The sequence below is a fragment of the Gasterosteus aculeatus genome, chromosome 3, assembly GCF_964276395.1.
Source record: "Gasterosteus aculeatus chromosome 3, fGasAcu3.hap1.1, whole genome shotgun sequence".
In the NCBI taxonomy this organism is placed as follows: Eukaryota; Metazoa; Chordata; class Actinopteri; order Perciformes; family Gasterosteidae; genus Gasterosteus; species Gasterosteus aculeatus.
The window spans coordinates 2816929-2842354 of NC_135690.1; the positions used below are offsets into that span (position 1 = coordinate 2816929).

The following is a 25426-nucleotide window of genomic DNA, read 5'->3' on the forward strand; positions in this document are numbered from 1 at the left end:
AGCATTGTCAGTCATTTCATCAGAAATCAATCTGAATAAGTCATACATGCCATGAATACAAGTCTCCCAGCGCATCTTAGCTCAGAGCATTTTCTAAAGCTCCCTTTTAACTCTATTTTTTTTCCGTCCTGGAACCGTCCCCTTTGTACTCCTTCCTTCTCTTTCATTTTGGGTTCTTGGATGCTGCAGAGACGCTTGGATTGTTGTCAGCGCTGGTCAAGTAGTCTGCTCATTTCAAAGAGGGTTGGGGTCAGGGGTTAAGTTGTCTCCAGTGTGTTGCTGCTTGACTGACACTCCGCTCCTCTCATTGTGTGCTACAAGTTGAGCACTTGTTAAAAAATAAAACAGAAATAGAGAGTAAAGCAATAGTAAAATCTAAAATGCGATGTCGCCTTGATCTTATCTATTGATTGTGTTGGGCGGCATAAACATCCAAACAAATATGGTGAGATCCAAATTATTGCATTGAAATTTTTTTTTAGAACAAAACATTTGGTGTATTCTCGTGCATTTTTACTTAATATATATACTAGGTATGACATAGACAGCTGCATAACTGATCTCCAAACATCCTGAAGAAAAGAACGGAAAAAAACTGCGAGGCAGTGATAAAAATGCGTCATTGATATCTGTAACTTTTTGAGGAGTCTGCCAACTGGGTGAACAGTGTTTTCATTTGTGTGTGTGTAGCGCTGAGAGCCATAACCCTGTGCAGCTATGTCAGTGACTGACTATGTGCTTATATAATTTACAGCAGCTCTGCTTTAGTCATTACGGGGTGTGAAGGAGCCCCTAGGGAGCAGGAATTTGTCCAAAAGGAGTGTTTATGAAAGGGGATATATTTATAATTTAGTGCTCAGGGAGCGTGCACATGGGGTGCAGCTCTCAGAGTACATACTGTCACTGTCCTGCTCATCTGGATTTAGATGGGAGGTGGAGAAACAGCATGTTTGAAAGGGAAATAAGAGAAATATTCCAGATTAAATGACATTTGTGTAATCTTTTAATGACTTAAATTTGTACTTTTCACTTCCGGTCAAATTTTGCCTCCTCTAAATTTAATTTCAAGGATCGAAACTCTGGAGAGTGAATTCTGAGGGCTTTGAAACCTTTTTGTCTAATTTCTAAGTCTTATTTGAACACTTTAAACTTTAAATTTTAATTTTAAATTTAAACTTTTGAAAAGAAAAGACATACACAATTGAGGACATGACTTGTCTTCTCATTGGTTACTGCCACGGTTTCCCGTGAATGACATTCAAAGTCCCAACTTTACATTTTTATATAGTTTATTATAAATAGTAAATAGTGCTGTATTGTACACAAAACTTCTTACAACAAAATCGTTTTACGCCAATGCAAATGTAAATCATACAAAAGAAAAATCATGTATAATGAACATTGTGTAAGATTTAAGCACTTAAGCGCACTTAATACAAAATATACAGAAGAGACATAACAGCTGAACAACAACTAAATAAATAAGAAATGAAACTCATGTTTGCAAGTTCCTGGTGAAATATTGAACATAAGCAAAATTAAAAAATGACTTAAAAATATACTCGCTGGCAGAGAATGTTTTGGGCATAATGACATCACTAATACGTTTTCTATTTTTCATCGCCTGATGATTTCCCCTGATTGATCAATGCACAAAACCCAAAATTAATTACATTAAAAAGAGAAAGTTTTTGAGGGTATAATTGGGAACATTTGATCCGTGTAAATGTACATCACATGAGGTATGAATGTATTGCACTTTCTTTGGGTTGCTGTGGTTTCGCCATGTCTCCACTCTGCCTGGATTCACGCCTTTCTGCTGTTTCTTCCGGTGTAGTCGTAATTTCACCTCCAGAGTCGTATGGGACAATCACATCAATGTACAGTAAATATTACTTTTCTAAGAGATGATGACGTAGAGACCCTTTGAAAGAACATGTGGTTGGGGCGCATCATCATCTGGCCTTTTGATAACCAGGCCGTAAGAAAATACCCCTCCCCCCACCGAGTGGCCCCAGAAACACAGGGGGCTTTCCAAGTCCACCTCTCTGCCACTTGTTACAAAATCTAATACATAATCTTGACTTTACTCCCATTTTCCTCTTTAAGCATGGACTACTTGCGGGGCTTGGTCCTTGGAGCGTGACAGGAAGCACAAGCAAAGCGATCGCCAGGAAACGGGAGAGACTCCTGGCCTTTGGTCCAAATTGTTCCCGTCAAACCCCTCCATCGCCATTACCACACCCCCGCCTCAACTGGTTCCCTTTCTGATGGAGAAAACCTCAACCGCTTCTCTCCTGCTGTCGTCTGGCCTGAGGAGCTTTGGCAGAGGCAGCGGGTGGGGAAGTTCTCCGGCGATGAATGTCAGACTGGCCCAGGAAGCCTCCTGGTCAGGCCCATGTTGGGGGCTTCATATAATGAAAGGCACCTGAAGAGAGCAAGGACACACAGAAGGAAGGTTTTTCCCCAGCTCGAATCCTCTGATGTTAACACAGTCAAATGTGAAGTTGAATGAGATGTGTCATGTCGACAGGAAGAAGTGGGTGCAAGAATAGGAGGCATTAGGGAGCACATAAGACCAGATGTGAACTAGGGGCCGATGTTAAATGACCAAACTGTAAAAACAGGTGACCAGCTTCCGGAATGTCCCTGATATCTTGTAACCTATACTGTGGTCGCCAAAACTAGTCTGAGAGTGAGCCTTTCCCTGGATCTGTGGCTTCGCTCCGCTGATCAATAACAACTCTAAATCTGACCTCCAGTGGGACACATGGTTCCAATCCTGGTCTGCCAAGGGCCCAAATCGCCCTTAAAGACCCCCTTACCCTCCTTTTATACTCACACACACACAAACATGCCTGCACTGACATAGGCCTATACACAAAGACGTGCACATTACCCCAACCCCACCTTCCCCCCCCACAAAAAGCTACAAGTGGGTCTCTCCCAGGACTGGCTAAATTAATGAAATCAAGATGTTGCCACTGATGGGTCGGTCAACATGTGGTAGTGTACCTCAGATCAGCCCGCGCAACGCACCGCGCTCCCCCCTCCCCCCTCCCTCCTGTCAAACACGCTTTTGGGACGTGGCTCCTTTCATTTGGGAGGCTATCTTCGTTACACAGGGGTCATTACACGGCTAGGTGCGCTGCTCGCAGGGTTTGATGGGGAAAGCTCATCATACGGGTTCATGAAAGGACAGGGAGTGAAACTGTGCGTGATGGGATGGGACCCGGACATGCCTCCGCATCAGGCCAAGTGGACACTTGGATGACGGTAATGTAAACTGAGGTAACCTGGCCACTTGTGCTCGCCGTCATACATGTAATTTCAGAAGAGCGCAGGGTGATTTGAGAAGCCAGCTCATCAGAGCGGACCGAGCAATTAACGTGGGTTGTGAGTTGGAAATCATCAACTAAATCGCACAGCCAGATTAGGGTTTATAGAGGGGTATGACGTCTTACCAAATTTTATAGGTCATTTAAAACAAATATGGGAACGAAAGCCCTAAATCAGTACAAAACCACATGTTAAGTTAACACCTAAAGAGTGAGGTGTATGAGGCGTACCTTGCTCTGACTGTACTGTCCATACTGATAGGGTGGATGGTGGTCCATGGCGTAGGCTTGGGTGCTGTAGGAAGGGGGGCAGTAAGACTGGGTGCTAGGCAAGGTGGGCATACTGGTCAGGCCGGGGAGAGCCTCCAAACGCTGGGAACCATGACAACTGGCCGCCATGCCACCGTTAGGCTCCAGGCCTCCGGTCAGTGGCGAGAGGGCAAAGTCACTCTGGGCCTGATGAGGCACTCCACCTGGGTTCAATAGGCCCATTACCTGAGGGGAGAAATAGAGGGAAACCGGGTAATTAGGACAGAAAATCATAGAGAGACTATTTGACAATTTATTACGGTAGTACATTTCTTTTTATACTTTTGTCACATTCCATCAGGTGGCCCGGGTAGGACGCTCCTTGTTGTCTGTCTAAAATAAATGATCACTGGCTTCCCTCACACATGGTTTCCCTTTACTCGTCTTGATTGATTGGCGAGCTGATGGTGGCTAAATAGATTAATCCTTCAGCCACTAGAGGTTTCTGTTAGAATTTATGGTTGTAGAGGACATCCTTTTATTTGTCCTCATAATGACACTTGTGTGCTTTTAGTAAGTACAGAGGTTAAGACTTGCATATAATAAAACGCATTAGTAAAAATGCGATGAATTTTAAGAACTTTTTTTTAAATGAATCCACTGAAGTGTTGGGTCCCTTTTTTACTATTCACTTGCTCTTGATGCATCTGAAATCACCGTATCTTTGTGAGGCCGGGGTGAAGAGGCCAAAGGGTACGTGGGATCAAGGAGGGTGTGTTTGTGTGTGAGAGCTACCTCTCCTACGTGTGGAATTGTGTATTTAACAGTAGTTGTGTGTGCGTCATGTGTAATATAAGCATTTTTTGCTCTGATGTCAAGGGTGTAAGGGTATCGGTGATACATGGTGAACAGCTGCATATAGGTTTGCGTGAGAAGCGAAGTCACAAAAACATCAAAAATGTTAAGTTAAAGAACAGGGACGAGGAATTACAGGCATTGGAGGAGAAAGTAGTAGTATCTCAAGCCAAGCAAAACAATTATAAAATGCCCAAATAAACAGGCAATAAATGGAAAGGAAAAAATAATAAAGCATGAAATAAAAATAATGTGATGATGTAAAAAAAGAAAGAATCTTTCCCAGCTGACAACCAGCTGGCACACACGCACAAAATGCACACAATACTGAAGAAACCGCCGGTGTCTTTAATGTATAAAATACAGTTGGTCTGTCAGTGATCTGAGCTTGCAAAACACATCAATGCGGCCAAAGACACAGCCATTATTTCTCCTTCTGCCAAAGATATGTGATATTCTGTGAAATACAAAAGTTTGTCGCACACAGTGTCCCATCTGAATTTGAGTATTTATAGAGGTGAGGAGCATGGATTCCAGAAAAAAAAATCCAGATGCTCATAAATCTTGATGCTGCTTTAAAACAGTCAAATGTATAATTTCAAAACATGTTCTGTTGTTAATTGAAATATTGAATAAACTTAATGCTAACAGTGTAAACTCAACAGGATTTCTTTAACCTTGGTTATCGAGTGGTGTTTAGCCATATCACCTTACAACATCACACGTTAACGTGTGGTGTGTGAGTGTCTGTGAGTACATGCCTGTGTTTATCTACACGCTCATGCACTCTCGGCCTGCAGCCGAAAAAACAGCAGCAGTTCCCGACAGTGTCTGTTTTGAGGTTGTTCCGGGGATTAGGTCTCGAGGGGGGTGCAAATCCCGGCCGCTCGCTTGCTCGGTGAGAAAGGGTTTCTTTGGTATGCACCAGATCAGCGGTGAGACGCCAGAGACCCCGCACCGCAGGGAGACCCCTGCTCCAAATACACAGCTAACTGCTCAGACAACAACATTGTAAAGTCAACTTCATCCATATCAAGGATCCGTAGCGCTCTACGGTGACCAAATCTGGAGTTAACTGAACCCCCTGAGTCTCCTGTTCGACACTAGTAGATAGAGTATCTTTCACAGAAGAATTTGGAGTTGAGATTGCCGGATAATTCCAGGGAAGATTTGACCAAGCTGCGTAAACTGCTCGAAAAGCCGCAAAGTTGTGCAGAGGTCTTCACTTATTAACTATCAATGTCATAGAATTTAATCAAGTCTCATTTCCTCCCTCTTATTCAGTTAAAACCAGGGAATTAATTCTTTCCTCGTCTGAGATGGGGGAAACTGTATTGGAGTATACATTCAAACATCTGCAATGAATACATGAATTAAAACAAATTAGCCAACAAAGTGAGTCATTTGCATAAATTACACAGTTTGTTACAAGGGGATAGATTACTTCATTCCAATCAATTAAGACACTGGAACATTCTATGATTGCCATTCCAGACTGAGAAAACATTCCGGGCCTGCCAACGTCGCTCACGAGATGAGATGAGTCCATTCTGTACGGAGCTGCCCACTAAGGTTAATGCTGAAACCATCCACAGGGCCACAGCACCTTTGGCCTCTTTATTGGAGGCAAAGTCACTCGTGACCCTGTGTGTGTGTGTGTGTGTGTGTGTGTGTGTGTGTGTGTGTGTGTGTGTGTGTGTGTGTGTGTGAACCCACAACACAACCATGTACTCGGTGACAGCTTTACCAAGTTTTCATACCACTTATCTTTCAACAAATATCTGGTTTAAAACCATCCACCCGCAAAGTCCTCCCTTAACTTCACCGTTCATACGCTTACCTCTCCAATTTAAATAAGAATACACCAAGGATTTAAAAGTAAATGTGTTTAGTTCTAGAGGACCAAACAAATTATAGTCCATAACTCAAGCTTGTATATCAAAGCAGTCCATTTTTCTGAGCCACAATGGTGCCACCTACCAATCTGTGACCTCGCACCCTGCCAGCCACAACAAAGATCTTCTGCTTTTTTTTTCAAGATACATTCCTCCTTAGGCATTCACATCGTAACAAACCTGCTGGAGGCAGTTTTTTTTTTTTTTTTTATCTGTGCCTGACAGGAGTCTGAGATTCTCTCTCATGGGAATTAGTACCCAGCATGCATTGCACGTGGACCGGCCACCCTTTGTGGCGGTTAAAAGCTCGTTTTACGCCTGTTAGTCCATCTCCGTGGCTGGTAGGACGCCACTGATGCCCACTGATGACTGTGTAATCGACCATAATTGTCTTTTCAGTTTTGATTTGTGTCATCATCCGACATCCATTCGTCCTTCCTCATATCTGCTCCTCCTGCCCTCCTCAAAGACTGAGCGCTCGCCCTATTTTCAATTTATCAAACAAGCCATCAGAATAAACAAAAATTAAGAGCTACCGTATTTCTTTGCATTACAAGGTTTTCATCAATGTCGACGGCAGTGACGCATCTTAGGTCACACAGACAGTGTTTGTTGGTGTGTATCATTACCCTCCCTCCCTATTAGTGCCCTGTTTCCTGGTATGACAACACTTGTGTGTGGATACGTGTGTGTTTGAGACTGAATTTGTGTGTAAATATGAGAATGTGCTCATAAGCAGGTGTTCATTGTGTTTTCTATATTGCTATGTTGTATTGTAATCATGGATATAGAGACAAACCTGTGGGGACAGGCCGTTGGCGATGGTGGGGTTGACGCTGTTGCTGTGTCCGGTCTGGGTCACAAAGCTGTCCGAGTACCCGGAGAAGCTGTGACGTCCAGAGGACAGGCAGTACGCAGAGCTTCCGTCCTGGGAGCCAGCTGCCGAGCCGAGCCCACTCTGGTGCACGGAGGTGGGGGGCAGAGGCTGCGGTCGGTGGACTGTACTGGGCTGCTCGGATGCTGCACAGAATAAAAGCGTTCGGCTTAGAAATCCCATTTCGGTTTCATCCAGAATACTTTTTTTGCTGCTTGAAGATCATTTCAGATTCCGTCACATTGCACACATTTCTAAATTCCACAATTTAAGTTAATGTTGGGGTGTGTAACTGACCTTGAGATATAGAAGTGGGAGTGTAGGGGCTGTCAGACAGCTGATAGGTTTGGAGACCAGACATGGCTGAGGGAGGGAACCCACCGGGGATGAGGTGGTTAAACGCCATCAGCTGATTGGCTCCTGCCTGCTTTCTCCACCTGGCTCTTCTGTTACTGAACCACACCTGAGAGAATAACGGAGATCCAAGTATTGAAACAAATTAATAAGTTCACTTGTAAACCCCATATATGTGAAAGTCATTTTCATGTGTGTATGTCTCTGTGTGTGTGTTTCTGTGTGTTAGGCCTCTCTGACCCATCACAGGGAGCTGAACTGTTAGAAATCTTAACATCTGGAGCATGCAGACATTATATCTTTGTGTGTTACTGCAAGTCACTGGGTTCAGAGGGTAACAGTTGTCAAAGCCTATATTAGCACATTATCTAAATCCGCCATCTATTTGGGGGTCTTTACACATAGCCCTTTTTGTACAGTGTCTGTCAAAAAATAGAGCCTTCTTCACGCACAGTGGTTTCAGTGTTTCTGAGTTTGTCCGTGTCTGAACATGTGGAGATGCGGGGTCGGGCGTGGGGTCGAGGGTGTTGTGGAGGACATATGTCTAATGACTGTAAGGAATGTCTGGCAACAACCCTCGGCAATTTAACGCCTCCAAGACACACACCCATGACAGATCGACACATCTATGCAGTCCAAAAAAACGGGTTCTGGGGAGCTTTGAGGTTGAATGGGGCATCCGGGCATGTTGCTGACCTGAACTCGAGCCTCCGTCAGCTTGGCCCGCTGGGCCAGCTCCTCCCGCGTGTAGATGTCGGGATAGTGCGTGCGTTCGAAGGCCCTCTCCAGCTCCTCCAGCTGCTCCGCAGTGAAGGTTGTGCGACTGCGGCGCTGCTTCCTCTTCAGAGGCAGGCCCGGCTCTGAGTCCACGTCGGAGCCCTCGTCCGAGTGGCTGGCTGGAATTGCAAAGCAAACAGTTGAGAATTTCACTTGGGCATTCAGAGGAGTCGGGCTCACATGGAATGAAACGTTGGGGTAAATACGAGGCTGGAATGGAAAGTTGTGCTGAGTACAACATATATTTCCATTGTGTCCTCCTGCTCCCTAAAACTCCTCAGCGGTTCCTGAGGGGATCAAAAGCCAGAGGCTGCTTGAACATGGATTAGTGATGACTAGATCCCTCTGGGGGATCTTTTCCCTGGGACAAACTGTCTCTCCCGGTCTTAGCCCTGCTGTGCGCTATGACGATAGGGTCCCACAGTAAAGAGCAGGGCGCCTTTTGCAGGTGCTTCTTAATCTGTTTGTTCAGTTGAAGGCTGCAAAGAGCGACTGGGCAACTGTGAGACCGCCATTGGGATCTAATTCAGCAGAAGAAGGGAATCAATGAGGGCTTGAGACTAGAGACACAGGACTATTGCGGCCTTTTGGGGGGAGGTTACCCGTCTATTAAATAATGATTAGGCTCCACAAACTAGCATGACAGCCTGCCATTGTATGCCATTACATGTCTGCAATCCCCCATCTCTTTCTCAAGCGTACGCACTCACAAACATGCATCTGCTGCGTCTCGACTATAGGCTTTCACTCCGTGAGCGCGGCCTATGACAATGTCTCAAACACAGATGGACGCAAGACGGAGAGAGTTGGAATTCACTCCCAAATCCACCCCAAAGGGATCTTTTAAACCTCATGTGGAAGCTTCACTGCACCTTTTCGAAATTTAGACTGGGCAGCCGACATCTAAGCTGGGGGAGGAAAAAAATCAGAAACTCACAGCAGACGGACAGGTGTAAGCAACAGAAGGGCTGGAGCTTGTCTGTTTCCCCAGAGTGCTCATTCTCTCTGCGCCCTCCAGATTCAAAGCTTTAATTAAAAAGTGCCAAGTCAGACGTGGAAGGGGGTAGCAGGGATCTCCCCTTGCCTCTGGAGCCGCTGGAGCCAAAGCAGGAAATGTTTTTGCTGGTTGCCAGTGTGTGTCTGACCAGGCATTACACAAGGATTTGGTCCCTGGGAACGCTGCTGTGCTCCAGGCCGCAAGCACAGAAGATTCTGATGCTGAGAAGAGCTCTTTATTACATTGGAAGCAGGGGCGCCATGCTGGCAGCAAGGCTCACAGAGATTTGGCTTTAGATGGTCCTGGAACGTGCACTGTGAGTAGGGATGTGGTTTCTTTCGGTCAACGAAGTGGCCCGACACCAGTTGGAGCTCGTTTCTAAGTGCAACAAGCAGAAGGCCACACAGCGAGACTTTTTTTCATACTTTTCCAATATATACTATTGAACACGTCAATATGGTTTGGTTTAGTAAGTCAATCTTCCATTTATGAGCACGTTAACCACACTAAAGCAGCAACAAACAGCTAGCAAAGTAACACGCCGTGACCACTTTAATGACGGAGGAAACCGAGAAAGAAAGAATAAGACAGAGAACCAATGACGACGCAGAAATGAAAAGATTCCTAAGGGAGGGGGGAAGAGCTCATAAAGCTCCCCATTGGCACTGTAACTCACGTTAACTGCGGGTGGGGGTGGATCTCTCCTCCTTTGCCCCCTTTATTTCTGTCTTTCCCTCTCTTTTTCCCCTCCCTGTTTTTATTATTAGTAACTACAGAGAAAACACTCCGTCACAGACTCTCCCTTAATGGCAAATGACATTGTTGCCTTTGTCATCCTCTGGCTTGCACTTTCTCTTTTGGTCTCTTCCTCTCTCATTCGCTGTCTTTTTTTTTTTTTTTGGAAGTGATGAAGCCAAGCCTTTGTATCTTAGCAGGGAAAAGCCTGTGGCAGGCCTCTGTTGGACCGATTACCACGCTCCATCTGTAGGAGCCATCAGGGACGCCCGGGCCCGCATTCAGGGGTCTGTCACCTGCCCAGCAGGGGAGTGCGGGGCGAGGGAGGGGGTAGCGGGTGGGGGGGGGGGGGGGGGGGGGGGAGGGGGGCAGGGGGGTTGGGCTGTAAGGCCAGGGGCTGAGTTGGGGAATGAAGGGTGGGAGGGTGAAGGGGATGGGGCCAAGGGGGGGGTTACAAAAGGGTCCGGTGAAGGGCCACTGGGGGCTGTGGAGGTGCACAGCAGGGGGGCACCCCTTCATCCCCTCCCTCCCCAGCCCGAGGGGAACAGAGCTGGAGGGGGGATGGGGCAGTTGGAGAAGTTGACACAGAGAGGGGATGTGAGGATGAAGGCACCTGAAGAAGATGCTGGGGACGGGGGTGTGGGGTGCCGAGCTAAGGAGAATGTGGTGTGCTGGTCATTCATAAAAGCCAACCTGTCCTTTCCATCTGATCCGTTCACTTCACTCACTCTCTCTCTCTCTCTGTGCGCTCACCCGTCGCTGCATCCACCATTTCAAGCAGGGCTCCTATGCTGCCGTGGATTGATGTTAAGGCAAGTTGATGCAGAAGCGGACTCGGAGAGGGTCGTTCCCACACATTCCCCGCGACAAATGGCAGAAGAGGATACTAAAACACACAAAGGGAGGCCTCGACCTCCTTACTTAAACACCCAAATCAAATTTTACGCTGCAGCTAAAGCAATAGGGAGCTGAAAATGCTCCATAGCGGCTCACAGTTTGGCCGTGGCCCTGACAAGAATCTTAATAGAAAGATGGATTATCATCCCTCAAGCGGAAATTGGGGCTGCTGGAGCGTTATCCATAAAACAGACGTTTCAAAACAAAGAAAGTTGTAGATTGATAAAAAGCTCTGGAGTGGTTTAGCGTGGTAGATTGATTTAACATAGATTGGGGGGTATAGCGCAGTTTACTGAAGTGATGCATTCAACGAGTGAATCCAACAGGTTTCTCTGCATAATATGACAAATGAATGAAATAAAACAAGCGTTTGTGCGCGGACACAAATACAATGCACACACACTCAAAGGATGAAGGAAAAGAGCAGAGCTTGAGGTAAACCACCTATTGATCAAGAGAGGAGACTGACAGGCAGCGAAGATAAACTCCAGAGGGTCGCAGATGTGAACGTCCAGTCCTATTAGCTTCACCTGCCGCGGCGGTGCTGCCTCGCGCAGGCCAAAAAAAACAAGCGGAGATTCCAACTGCGAGGATAAAGACTGCTCTTGTTTACCGCCGCGTAGTTTACATCGGCCAAGACTCGCCTTGCCAAGCATTCACCCCTCCTCTTCCCACGCGTTCAAGTGACGTTAATATGAAGAGGCATGCACAGGCGCACGCATCCACGTACATGCGCGCAAAAAATCGCTGGCTAAAACTGGCAAAAACTGAGCGGAAGGTGGAAAGACTGACACAAAGTGTGAGGGAGAACCCGAATGGAGAGGGAAAAAAGCAAGAAATTGTGAAAGGAAAGAGATGAACAGCCTCGCAGAGAAAGAGAAGTGGGGCATATGGGGCAGTTTACGGCCTTGTCTTGGTAGGGGCTGGATAGCCCTTCCTCCCGGGGCTGTTAATAGAGAAGGTAATTGAGCCGGTGACATGTGTTTGCAGCACAAAACAAAGGGCAGAAGAGACAAATGAACTAGTTATTTGGCCAAGGAAGTAGATCTTGGCCCTTTCAGGCCACAGAGCGCGGTGCGAGCAGCCCACTGAATAAAAAAGTGGCACGCAACATAGAGCCAGAACGAGCAGATGCACGGGAGGAAAAGAATAGTTAACTGACAGCTTATGGGCTCAGCTGGGGTTAACAGTTAAGGGAAAAACTGGGGAGTGAGCGCGGCGGCTCACTTGACTTGCTAAAGAGCCCCCAGGATCCCGCAGCTGCCTGGGACAAGAGAATGGGGTGGGGGGGGTAAGATCATGATGGGATGGATGGAAAAAAAAAATGAAGTGCACAAGCACAGGAGGTTGGCACTTATCAGACAAAGAAAGAGCTGGCAATATGACTTTGAAAGATGTATCTCTGTCTAATATTGGTGAGGTGACAAAAAGACACAAATGGCCCTTGATGGCTATTATGTGTGCCCAGTGTGCGGTGGTTATTATTTAGTTCCACCGGGGTGCAGTTAGGTGATAGTTTCACGGTGGCACTTTCACCCTCGGGGCGTGGACCAAGCAACGGGACAGCACCCACGCTGGGGACAAAGCAACAGGCCGGTCTGCCGCACGTTCCAGTCAAACGGACACTGACCAGCGGAGTTCGTCCTCAGCCTGGCCTCTTTGGGGTCCAGACGAACCAGCAGGCCAATTACCTCGCTCCGAATAACCGGCCTACTCTCTAAAAACTACTTGAATTCACCGAACGGAAACAAGTCTGCGTATCTTCATAGGTGGAGATCATCAGAAGAAGCGCTTTGCTGATCTCGGCTTCGGGAGTCTGTCAGTTGTCGTCTTTTTCCAAACATTATTGTAACCTCCCTCTCCTGGGGCCTGATAGTTTTAACAGTCAAGTGACCCCGAGGTCAGCCTCTGACCTTTTCACAGCCACAGCACTGCTCCGAAGGTAGCGACGACGCACCGAACGCGCAACAAAGCTCCACGCGCAACAGAGAGAAAAGACATCATCACATTCCACGCTTACGCTCTCACTCATTAAATGTGCATTTATATTGGTCATTTGAGCTCCTTGTGCACATTTTTCACTTAGTTTGTTTCTATAAAGCCTGTTTGTTCAATAAGATTGGGAAATTGGAACATTTCTTTTTTTTATTTACTTATATCCTACATTTCAGTTTTTTTTTTCATAGATATATTTGTTCTGAATGAGGGGAAATGACATTAATCAAAACAGAAACAGGGCTGTACTGGCGTGTCCATAAAGTGCAATGTGCTGGACGAAACCGCTCCACAAAAACCGGGGCTAAACAAAGTTAAGTGATTGACAACGCTGTCTGGCTTTACTCAATTAACTATCCTATTGTGCTCCTCTTTGCAGAGTCCCCTCGCCCCCGACCCTTTTCTCCTCACGCTCCTTTATCCTCCCCATCACAGAGTTTTGCTTGGCTAATACTTCCAAGGAAATAGAGAGGTCTTTTTCTACTGGGGCTCCTCTCCTTGACCTTCCATTGCTCACTGCTTCTCTTTCAGTCACTTCACAGTGTCTCTGGGGTTAGTGGGGAGAATGCGGAGAGTACATCAGCGCCAAGGGGCCGGCTCGGGGCAGGACCTCGGCCCATTACTTCAAAGTTGGCGTGCATTCATTAATTGTCCTTTGAATTAATATTGGAGGATCACAATGCGGGTGCCAACGGAGAAAGAGGCTTTAATGAAGCATAGAGTCCGCATTCAGTTGCAGATCAGCCAGTGTGGATTTTGTCTCTTGCCTTTTGAGGGATTCCAACACAGAACGTAAAAGTGTTGAGCGTTTATACTTGAGATGGTTTACAGAGAAAGAGGCTGTGAGCTGTCTGTCTGTCTGTCTCTCTATCAAGGGAAGAAATATATATTGGGAATATTGGTTTGTTTTTCACTTAACTGGCCACAAGGCTAAACTGGCATTATTTGCACAATTCCCTAAGAGGAAAATGAAGACGCAGCTGTAGCAGACATTCTTTTGGTTACATTGAGGCGTTCTGTGTCCTCTAAACCTCAAGTCTTCAACTTCACCGCGGAGATGCAAGGGCCGCTAACAAAGGCTCAAGTTGTGGCAATTTAACGTCCACCTCTGTGTACACAGTTTGTGGGTTATAGCCGTGCTGCTCGGTTGGTTTTGCTCTTGGCCCGCGAGTGACGGCAGTCGTGTTCTGAGACGTCTGATGGGAATATAAATTATGAAACTTTTCAAATTGGATTAGATGGCTTGAATGTGGCAGCTGCTCATGGAAGTTTGCTGCCGTCATCACCCCCCCCCCCCCCCCCCCCCCACCCTCCCTTCTCGGAATATATTACCAATGAGTTTTAACTCCTTTAAAACATGGTGAGCGCTCAAACACAAATATAATTTTTCTGCGCTCCTAAATTTGCCTCTTGGTTTGCCAAAATCAAGGGGAGTCAGTAACCCAGTTTATTTACACAAACAAAGTCCTACTCAGCTCCTTTGACAAAAGCAGCTAAATCTTTCATGTTTTGTCAGCAGTTGATTCCTCCTGTCCCTCTGGCTATTTGCCTGCCTTCGGACAATGGAGGCAGGAGAATGGCAGCAGATTGTTGGAATGCACCTCAATGAAACCAATTATTACATGTTGACTGCGTTCACCATGGCAGATTTGAAAGAACTGGCCTCATTCAATTTGGCACCACAGGACTCCCTTTAAAGAAAAGTTATCCCTTTGACTGTTTGTATTTCTGAGCTTTCTTTTTATTCTTCGTCTTTCTCTCTTTCACCCCCACTGCCATAAATGGATCCTGCGAAAGTAGCTACTCCCCTTTCATGACTTAAGTTACTTTAATTAGTTAAATGAGGCTAAAGCGCTATAGCAATAACAGATAGAGGAGAGGATGCTATCTATTAATTCAGTACCACTCATATGGCAACAACAAAACAAAAAAATCGGGGCACTGTTGCATCATTCAATCTTTTCAAAAATAAAATGATTTACCAGAAATACACTTTAATGCTGCTTTGGGTAAATGTGATACGGTCAATAACAATTCTTCTCAAGCTTGCATGATGTTTAAATTCTCTTCACAGGAGTAAATTCCGTCTCCGTAAAACAACAGTTGAAGGAGTAGTAAACAACTTCATCCCAGCAAGCATCCTTTTCCCACAATGCTCCAGCCTGCTAATGCCATGCAGACCTGGGGCTGCCCGTATACTTTATCCCACAAACCTAAGCAGTCCTTTTCCCAGACAAATAAATCTAAATGAGTCAGCTTTGATCTTAGCACTTAAGGAAAGACAACAATAGTGGTGGAGGAGAAAGGGGCAGAGAGCAACAGGCCTCTCTCCAGCACAACAATAGCCTCTGCAAACACCTACTTAATCAATATTTGGCCAGAAGACACTCTTCACAGTCCCCAAACCACCCTTTTCACATTCTAATGAAGAGCTATAAAAGAGAAAAACAACAACTACTTCCACAAAGAGACACAAGAATGAAATAGTGCTCCTCTGTATATCAATGGGGGAAAGTGCCTCTGAGCTGTTTGCATGTAGGATGTCACCTATTTGATGTAAAATAGCTAATATTAATTGTTTTTCAGATAAATCTCAGAAGCTATGCATCATGATTATCGATTGCAGTAAACTGATTATTAATTGAAGTGTGGGTTTTTGTTTTGTAGTAATGAGAGTTTGAGAAGTTAAAGAAGTCCACTGCCCGAGATGCGTCTCCCTGAAAGAAGGAGAGGGAAGTGCCCACAGACACGGCATGAATGTGTGCGCCCTAGGCGGAAAGGAAAGGGGCGGACTTTGTCCGAGATGAAAGTGGAGAGAAATAAAAGGTTTAGATTGAATCTGGTGGAGAGAAGGGTTTCCCCCGCGCTCACTGGCTGACTGGGCAAGGACTGTGACAAAAGCGCAGTGCGCAAAACTTACGGCACCGTTCAATTTGATAGCGCGAGGCCTGACGTGTCTTTAACGTTTTGCAGGCAAACACATTTGCCTTAAATGCGTTAGCTACATGCGTATTTGTCCGTTATCATATACTAAAATGTGAAAATAAAAACAAATCTAAACAAACCTACAACGTTTGGTGCCGTGAATGAATCGGTGCGTCATTGCACGGTATTGCCAAAACACCCCGCCTTCATGAGGTCTGCTCATCAATAATTAACCACAGACGGTTCTATGTCTCCAACAGCAACCTCTCCTTTTGCGGCAGCACTCCTCGAACCCCAACAGGTCGTAAATCAACAGGTGTTTGCCTGAAGTCGACACTTTTCCCCCATTTTTTTTTCCTCAACGAAAAACTGATATCAGCGGGGTTAAGCCCCCAAAATTGGCACTTTTTTTTTGAGCAGTCCATAAACCAGGTCGCACCGGGCCTATTGGTGTCCCTGAATAATTCATCGCTCATTGCGGGTTCATAATGTCTTCTCCCGGCCTTTTGTCAGCACAGTTTTCTCTCCCTTTCTTCCCCTTTTTGAAAGGCCTTGGCGTCTTTTTGTACACCACTGAGCCGCTCACTGGAGTTTGGCTTTTGTGCTCGTCAAACTGAGGTGTGAGTATCAATGGACTCTCCCTCCTTTGTCCCATGAAGTTCATCCTCAAGTGTCCAATTGTGTTCAATATAAAAAAAATGTTTCTCAGGCTTGGAAGTTAGACAAATGTTTGATTATCCACTTAGAAAAAAAAACTCTGCACATTTGTTCACTCTCAGAAGCCTAAACGCATGCGTAAACACCTGGAACTTTAATGTGTAGGTTAAATAAAAAAAAAACGTGTCTGCGACCAATTCAATACGAATTAAATTAGTACGTTACACATTTTTTAATGTAATTACTATTATTATTATTGTTGTTTTAAAAAGTTTTCTGTCCAAGTTGCCAGTGAAAAATCAACCTCCGTGAGGTCTTGATGCCGCATTTCTTTTGGATTGTAAAAAAAAAACAACAGTGTAAAGTTATAACCCTGCACTTACATCTGTCTCCGAGGATGCCATCGATACTGTGTTTGGTCCGTGGTTCGTTTTCCTCCATCTCCCTCTTTACAACGTCATCATCCTCCTCCTCATCATCACCGGCTCCGCCGAATTTAGACCGCATGATGCGACTGATGGCGCTCACTTAGAAAAGAAAATGAAAAAAGAAAATAAGTTACACAAGAAATCTAATCATAGCAAAGGACATAATGTAATGTAAAGAATGTTCGTGTTATTGCAAAATGTTGTTTTGTGTAGGGAAAGATGGAAATATTTTTAATTTCTAGCAGTTGCTGAAACTATCGCCTACCTGAGGGAACGTTGTTTCTGTCGCAGACTGCATCTTTCAGTAATTTGTCCCTGATTTCCCAGCTGAACATGCCCGGGTTTTCTCTCTTGTAATCTTCGATTTTCTTGTCCACCTCCGGAGTAGAGATTTGCTTAGATGGGAGGAAAGAGGAAAGAAAAGTTTAACAATTTGAGAATGTAATCATTTGGATGGAGTTGTGACACAGTAAATCATAGGGATTGTTGATGAAGTTGTAATAAATATCCTAAGATTATTTTCACAAAGGTATCGATAAACCCAATTACTTTGTTTATTTTATTTGACTGTAGATTATTTTTGTATGTTTGTGCGCTTTTCAAATGGCATTTCCAACCGAGTGAAAACGAGGGATGTAAATTACACACATAAAATGTCTCCAAAAGAACTTCTGAATTTCGGATAACTTTCCTCACATCCACAGTAGCGCATTTACAGTCGCGCGTCCTTAGATCCCTCACCTTTGGCTTGCTGCCTCCGATGGCCCCCGGCCTGATGGAGCCCGTCTCCTGGTACCGGCACAAGATTTTGGAGACGCAGCCGTGGGACACGCGCAGCTGACGGGAGATGACACACGGCCGGACACCGTGATGGGCCATCTCCACAATTTTATGTCGGATGTGGTTGGGGAGAGGTCTGCCGTTTATGAAGACACCGCCGAGCTGGTTGACCCGACCCTGTCCTAGCGGAGTGGAGACTGCACGGCCGTGCGTGGGATTCAGTTAGTCTCAGTGCTCACAGCGCGTATGCTGCTGCTACACGATGTGTGTGCGTGTGTGTGTTTGTGTGCGTGTGTGTGTGTCTCAGTTTTAGGGGTGAGAAATAACTTTCATCCCGACCGTACCTGTTGGATATGGTCCACGAGTACACGTTTAATGTGCAATCGAATATATTAAATCATCTCAGATAATGTGCATCAAATGCTGTATTCCTACAATAAGTATCATTTGATTGCATGTAGCGTGAGAAATTAAAAGAATTTACTTTTCACAAATGGCCGGTCATGTCTCTCCTAATTAATGTGATACTTTTGGAGGGGATATCACTTTAAAAATAATAGATTGAATAAATACAATTGCAATAAAAAAAGGCCCAGCGTATTTAAAGTGTAAATATCGACCTAACCGGGGACACACCAGTTTTATTTTTAGTTTCCATCAGGCTACAGCTGTAAAAAAAAAAAACTTCTTTTAAACCTTCAAACAAGACGCCAATAATTACATTTCAACAGACGAAAAACTTTCCATAACTTTGGCGATATGGAAAAGTTGTAGTTTCTTCAGACAGCGAGCAGCAACTGGTGGCATCTTACCTTCCAGAGAGTATCCCCCCCGCGGGTAGTTCTGGTGAGGAGTCGGTCGCATCATTCTCGGTAAACCTCCTGCAAGCGCTGTCATGACCCCCCGACTCTCTGTCAGGTAACAGTTTCAACGACGCTGCCTTTGTTTGTCTCTTTTTAATCCCACAAAAATAGCGTTGTGTTTGTTGTAAAGGCCCGTCTTCTTCTTCTTCTTCTCCTCCTTCTTCTCTGCACCCTCCCCCGCCCCCCTCCCCCGTTTCCTTCAGTAACAGGTTGAACAGACAGGGAGATGTCGTTGGCTGGTATCCGGTGGCAGATGTGAGGCTGAGGTGGGAGTTTAAATCAAAGAGCAGGTCACTCACAGTCTTGCGAGGATTGAAGGGATGGATGCAAGTCAAACATTTTATCTGTACTCGCTGTCCCCTCCGACTCCGCGCTGCGCCTTCCGATTGGTCAAAGACCCGGACGTTGGGAGGCTCGGGGAGCGTTGTGATTGGATGGCGGGGGAGGGGGAGGGGGGGGGGCTGCCTTCTGTCTGTGTTGACCTCACGAGGTCAGTTAGTGGTGTCACACGCTTCTGCTGCTGCGCACGATACTTTGCACCGAGTGAGACTTTGAATAAGTCCAATAAAATCAATGAAATGATTATTATATATGATAATGTGTTTGTTCTGAAATGGGATCTTCTTCTTTGGCTACTTGTTGTAGGTCTACACTGTCTACAGGACACTGATGTATGGAAGAAAGTTTAACGATGCATGAAGCTGGACCACTAAAAAAAGCAATGTGGATTGTTATTTGTTTAAAAAAAAATATCGCAATTACTTGCGTGTGTTAAAAAATACGAGACATACTGCATACACATGTTTTCATAGTCTTCTGCATCCATACACCATGACTACGGGTGCACACACGCACGCACACAATCTTGCATATTATTTCCCGAAACACATAAATACGCATTTCCTTATAATTGGGTGTTTTTGGCCTATGTTTTTTATACTTATCATTGTATTATTTACGTTAAAATGAAGAATGAAAACAAATAGTCTAATTGAATAGAAGAATGTTTTTCTTTGGTTGAAGAGTTAAGAAATCAGGACGCTTACATTTGTGTATTTCCCCACAGAGAAGATATGTGTATATGCGCACTATGCGCACTCGTTTCTGCGCAAAACGCTGCAGCATAAACGGTTCTTAATCAACTTTTACTCTGCAAAATGGAAATTAATAACGTTTTTGACAATTATTTACATTTATTTTACATGTTGTATAATTATGTCCCGAAGTTCATCTCGTACATTATAATCGTTATTATTATAGCTATTAATAATCAACTGCTACTACTGTCTGTAGCATATGCAAAGGGTTTGTAGTTCACTTGTGCGAATGGCACGATGTATTTCCTTTACCGAATCGTATATAGTGGTGCAGTAAACACGTTATACAGAGGTGGCTTTTCTGTAATTAAATTTTCTTTATTTTCTGTCCAGCAAACCACACAAACAATACGCGCCAGGGGAGGATAGATATGGTGTGTGGACGCGCAGCGGAAGAGTTCCTCACCACACCCCACGCAGAAGCGCCGCACGGTCATCTGCTGGTTGTACGAATTTAACAATAGGTGCCGCTCGGACCCGTGGCTCAGCCACACGGCAGTGTAACACATCCGTGCAAATGGTCAATTATAGACACATAGAACCACATGAGGGATCATTTGACTTTTCTGAGGCTGGTGGAGTTGTGATAATTATGATAATTAGGCGTGTTTAATAGACCGGTACATTTTTTTCTCCCCCCCCCCCCCAGGAAAAAGATCATACATAGACTGATTTCGTTCGGAGGCTTTCTCAAGCTGCATACCGTGAGTGACTGGTTGGTCACGACCTCTGTAATGCATGTAGCACTGTTGATGCATCAACAGTGCTGACTAGCAGCATTGATCCCCATCAGGTTAGTCAATACTCTTTTATTGTTTATTATTATTGTTTAAACACAACAATGATCGAGAAACAATGTTGTCACAAACTCATGGACGGAACCTCATACACATGATATTAGGTAATAAGCAACAAGCTGTTTGGGGCTACCAGATTTAACAGATGAGTAAACTTTATGGGACACAATGATATAAGATGTCGATGGTTTGTCAATGTTGTTCTATAATTTGACCCTATGTAGCAGGGGAGTCAGCTTCCCGTCCCTTTAACTGCAGTATGTGGCCCGGTATATATTTCATTCCCCCTGTAAGACTTTATGTAGAAAAAGTGGTGCAGTCGAGACAGAACATGTGGAAACATTATATGACCATAAAAGAAGGAATGGAGAGAGGGGAGGAAAGTTATCATACTAAAGTTTGACTATCATGAAAAGGATATTGGATCTACCATGTCAAATCAATTAGTGGGGTAAGCTGAGTCAGAAATGCGCTGCGGTGGACAAAATGCATCAAAAATAAAGGACAAAATGGCCCCCGAGAAGAAACACTGTGTTGAATTTGCTCGGCAGACGCACAGAATAAGCCAGGGGCTTTCAAGGCTGTATTTCTCAAACCGCACTTAAAAAAATAATAATTAGCTTTGCGTCCTCTAAAGATAAAGTTGTTCCAACAGCCTAGCAACCCATAGGCAGTTTGATCTTGGCTGTGGCCCTATGAGGCCTACTTAGACCACTGTAAAGAATCTCCATTCTCTCCAGGCTTACTTACAATACTGCTCAGTATTCATGATAAACTCCACACCATGAGATCAACTACAGATGGACGATTGTATCCGATCAGATCATCTCAGTGATTATCTGACCGAGTAGGCTTTTATAGAGGAGCTTCTCCACATAAAAACAGACAGTCATGCATTCCTTATTGTAAAACTGTAACTGCAGCTTACTGTGACAAGCAGAGTGACAGATACCGTATGATGTTACCCTTATTTGCATTATTCATTGGGTTTTTGTGGAGGTTAGAACGTTAGAATAACAGTTAGTTGTAAAACAAAGTGTCCACAACCTTTGTTGATCCCCAGAGAACCGTGCCACCGCTGTGAGGGAATTTTCAACATGCCGTAATGTCTGTTTCTGTGCTGCGGTCGCCAGCAGAGACTGAACTGCAGGCTTTGACACAGAGTATGATTACTTCTGCCACTTTTCTCTTAGAATATTGAACACAGATTTGGAAAGAGTGAATTATACTATTTCTTGGCCACATGTCATGCAGACTCAAAGCAGCAGTCCTTCACTGTACTTGTTGAAATAGAGCCCTCGTTTTGCATTTCTATGTTCTGTACCATGAATATGAGTATTCCTGCATTTCTTATGAATTAAATATCAATGCAACACACTGTATTTTATGTCAACACTGTAAAATAGATGACGAGGAAGTGTGGTATTATTCTGTTAAAAAATAATTGGACTGCGTCTGATTTTACTTGCAGTTTGTGATATACTCATTTATGTTTGATGTTTTGTCTTTATCCCCCTGCAGCGGTTCAATGACTATTTAAAAGGGCTTTGCATCACAAAGACTACAGAGCAGACATTGTGTGAAATAGGAGAAACAGATTAGAAGAATTGCCGGGCCGACATTTAGATAAGCATCTGGGAAAACGTTGCATCTTCAGAATAAGGAAGCCTAGTAGCCTTTGGGATGTTACCGTTACCAGGTGCTTCTGAAACACACATTGTTTTTCCCACATGTTTGATCTTATCAAATACATGTGACCCACAACACTCAAACTAAGGGTAGTTTTCATAACAAAGAGCAATACGGTGCACCCAGGTGAGAGAGAGAAAAGTCAAAGATAAGCAGACCATTAGTTAGGCAGCCTCTGGCCATGTGGTTACTTTGCTATTTTGATGATGTAAATAGTGAGCTAATAGTTTACGGTCCCATGATGAGCATACGGCAATACCTCCTGCTAGATTCTTATCTGTCATTCAAATACACAACTTCTTTACTGTAGTGCGTCTGTAGGTGGGTTCAGTATCTGATGGTGAAGGGAATTTCACACTAGTTTAGACGTATGGAATTACTGCGCACAATAACTGATAACATGTTTGCAATTTGCCTTTCGTCAAGAACATATTTCCAAGGATCACACATTGCATGTTTTTATGTTTTGTTTATTAAATATACATAAGAAAATATATCATAAAAATATAATAAAACATGCAATCTATCAACTATAGCCAGACAGCAGTAGCATTTAACATATATTATATCCAGTTTTGGAACTTGAAAAGATCATCTTGACAATATTTTTTACTTAAAGATCTGCAGTTTTTATACAAGCAAACGTTCCCATTCTACATGGCATTCTCAATTTCCAATTGCTTTTGGTTGATTGGGAATTATTTGATGCATTAATTGTACAGATTTAACATACTGTAAGTTCCATGGTTAACATAATAAAAATGACTATGCGGTCTTTCTCACTCACTTTCTCTGTGTATGGATTTTTTAACATCTTTAAAATATTAATTGTTTTCATTAATAACTAGCAAAACTTGCAAAACGATCTGCATCTAATTGCATGTGACTGTAATCCAGTTAGACACAATATGCTACTAGCCAGGTTTAATCACTGTACATACGCACGTGAATAGCTTCCGCCACAAGAGGGCGCACGAGAGCTCAATTGAATGGGACGCATCCCACCAAGAGTATGTCATGAGACCAACCTCATTTAAAACAAGGTTACTTGTGTAACTTGACTAAATCAATCCATCACCCATAATCTGATTTGGAATGACTCTTTTAAGATTAACACTGCTCTCATTAGAATATGTTAAGAATACATTTGTCTGGGCCACAAAGACATATCAACATGTAATGTGCATGATGGTGGGTTATTCTTCGATGCTGCAGAAGTGGTCAAAACTTTTCTGGGTATTAATCTTTGCCTTGGAACCAGGTGGCAAATAAACAATGAATGCAGTTAAGAACTAAAAACAATAAGTTGAAGTTTAAACTTGTTGAGCAGGGGACAGGGGACTTTAAAAGTGTTTGAGCCCTCGACGCATAAAAGGCAGAGCCAGTGTGCAAATGCTTGTGTTGCATATTTTCAAATGAAGCACGAATCAAAGAATGACATGATATCAAACCAGAGACTGACATCTACAACGGTGTATGGATGAGGAGGAGGTGGGGTCACAGCTGATCGCACTGCTCTGCGCTGTCCACGGCGTGTGGTGCTGAAAGGAAAAAGGGACAAAAAAAACATGGTGCACTGTCGCTGCAGGAGCTAAATACGGTTAGATGGGGCTATTTAATCCACCGTATACTGTACACATGACACACCGACAAGGTGACAGACACCAGATTACAAAATCAATTTGCGAAGGTCTACCGCCTGTGTCATAGCGGTAAACTGGGTTTAGTTATGAATAACGACATTCACGGTTGATGAAGTCGTATAGTCTGTCCCTGTCCACGGGTTATGTCCCAGGCCGGTTCCGCAACAGGTCAGTCCGTGATCGCACAACCGAATGCATCCGCGGCTCAAACCTGGAAACCATGGAGCATTTTCTTTGTAAATGTGGATAATACGACGTTTTACTGCCACCATTGGGGCACTGCCCTCTGGGCCAGTGAAGCACCGTTTAGACAGAGCAAGGCGGAGGGGCGCGCAGCAGGAGGCGAGCCGCGCGCCGGACGTGACCGACTCGATCCCCGCTGAGGACTCCGAGAGCCAAATCTTCAACGCGGACCGCCACACTCCAGAGCGGCCGGGCTGTTCCCGCACCTTCTGCAACTGCGGTCAACTCAGCCGACACTCGGATTTCCTTGGTCAACTCAGCCGACGCTTGAATTTTAGTGTACGTATATGCTGACATTTACGGTATTGAACAAGTAACCCGAAAAAAGGCTATTTAAATAGCAAATTCCAGACAATGATATAACTATGTGTGTACAGGACTACTGGTGTACAATAATTTATGATTTCTCCAAAATAAAAGCCTTATAATTGAAATTTCAAAAACACCATTTCTCCATATTTGAGCTGCAATAACAACAGATTTCCCAATAGTTCCAGGCCAAGATCAATGTACCTGTGTTAAGGACCTCTCTGACTACTACCTTGCAGAATATCAAGTATTTTTACTGTACAGATTTGGAGATTTCTGCAAAGTAAAAGCCCTATTTTTGCAAGTTCAAAAACATCACTTCTCAAAGTTTGAACTCATAAAAAGGAATTTCTCAATAGTTCCAAGGCAAGACCTATGCACCTGTGTTAAGGACCTCTCTGACTACTACCATGCTGAATTTGAAACCTTTTTACTGTACAGATTTGGAGATTTCACCAAAGTAAAAGCCGTATAATTGCATGTTCTTTTTGAACAAGCAAATTATTACATGCAATTAGATATTACCATATATCCATTTTTGATATGCAATAAAAACAGATTCATCAATAGTTCCAAGGCAAGACCATTGTAACTTTGTTAAGGACCTCTCTGACTACTAGCATGCTGAATTTGAGACATTTTTATAGTACAGATTTGGAGATTTCTACAAAGTAAAAGCTCTAGTTTTGCGCATTCAAAAACACCATTTCTCAAAGTTTGAACTGCAATAAAAAGTAATAGTTCCAGACCAAGACCAATGCACCTGTGTTAAGGACCTCTCTGACTACTACCATGATAGATATTTTCTTCCCTGTGCCTGCGCCTGCGCCGTCTTTTCTTCCCTGTGCCTGTTGGTGATGATATTTCTGGGCCTTGTCTTTGTGGATAACCCGGTGCCCCGGGGCCCTGTCTGTTACTAGTGTCCTTTCCCAGGTCTCGTTGATTCTGCACGTTGACCGGAAACCGACTCAAGCAACTTCGGTGCCCTCTAATATCATGGGGTTCTTTGGGATAAACGCTATAGCACCA

The 25426-nt window shown here is 44.3% G+C and overlaps 1 protein-coding gene across 1 annotated transcript; it reads right to left on the reverse strand.

The window, feature by feature from the left end:
• Positions 1-1271: 1271 nt before the first annotated feature.
• pax3a (paired box 3a) lies at positions 1272-19011 on the reverse strand. The gene is made up of 9 exons (XM_040172038.2): positions 18569-19011; positions 17718-17953; positions 17242-17371; positions 16932-17075; positions 8262-8461; positions 7509-7674; positions 7137-7357; positions 3570-3833; positions 1272-2428 (listed from the first exon to the last, which is right to left on the reverse strand). The coding sequence occupies exons 1-9, from the start codon at positions 18651-18653 to the stop codon at positions 2411-2413; spliced, it is 1464 nt and encodes a 487-aa protein (XP_040027972.1). The 5' UTR covers positions 18654-19011; the 3' UTR covers positions 1272-2410.
• Between the last annotated feature and the right edge of the window lie 6415 nt (positions 19012-25426).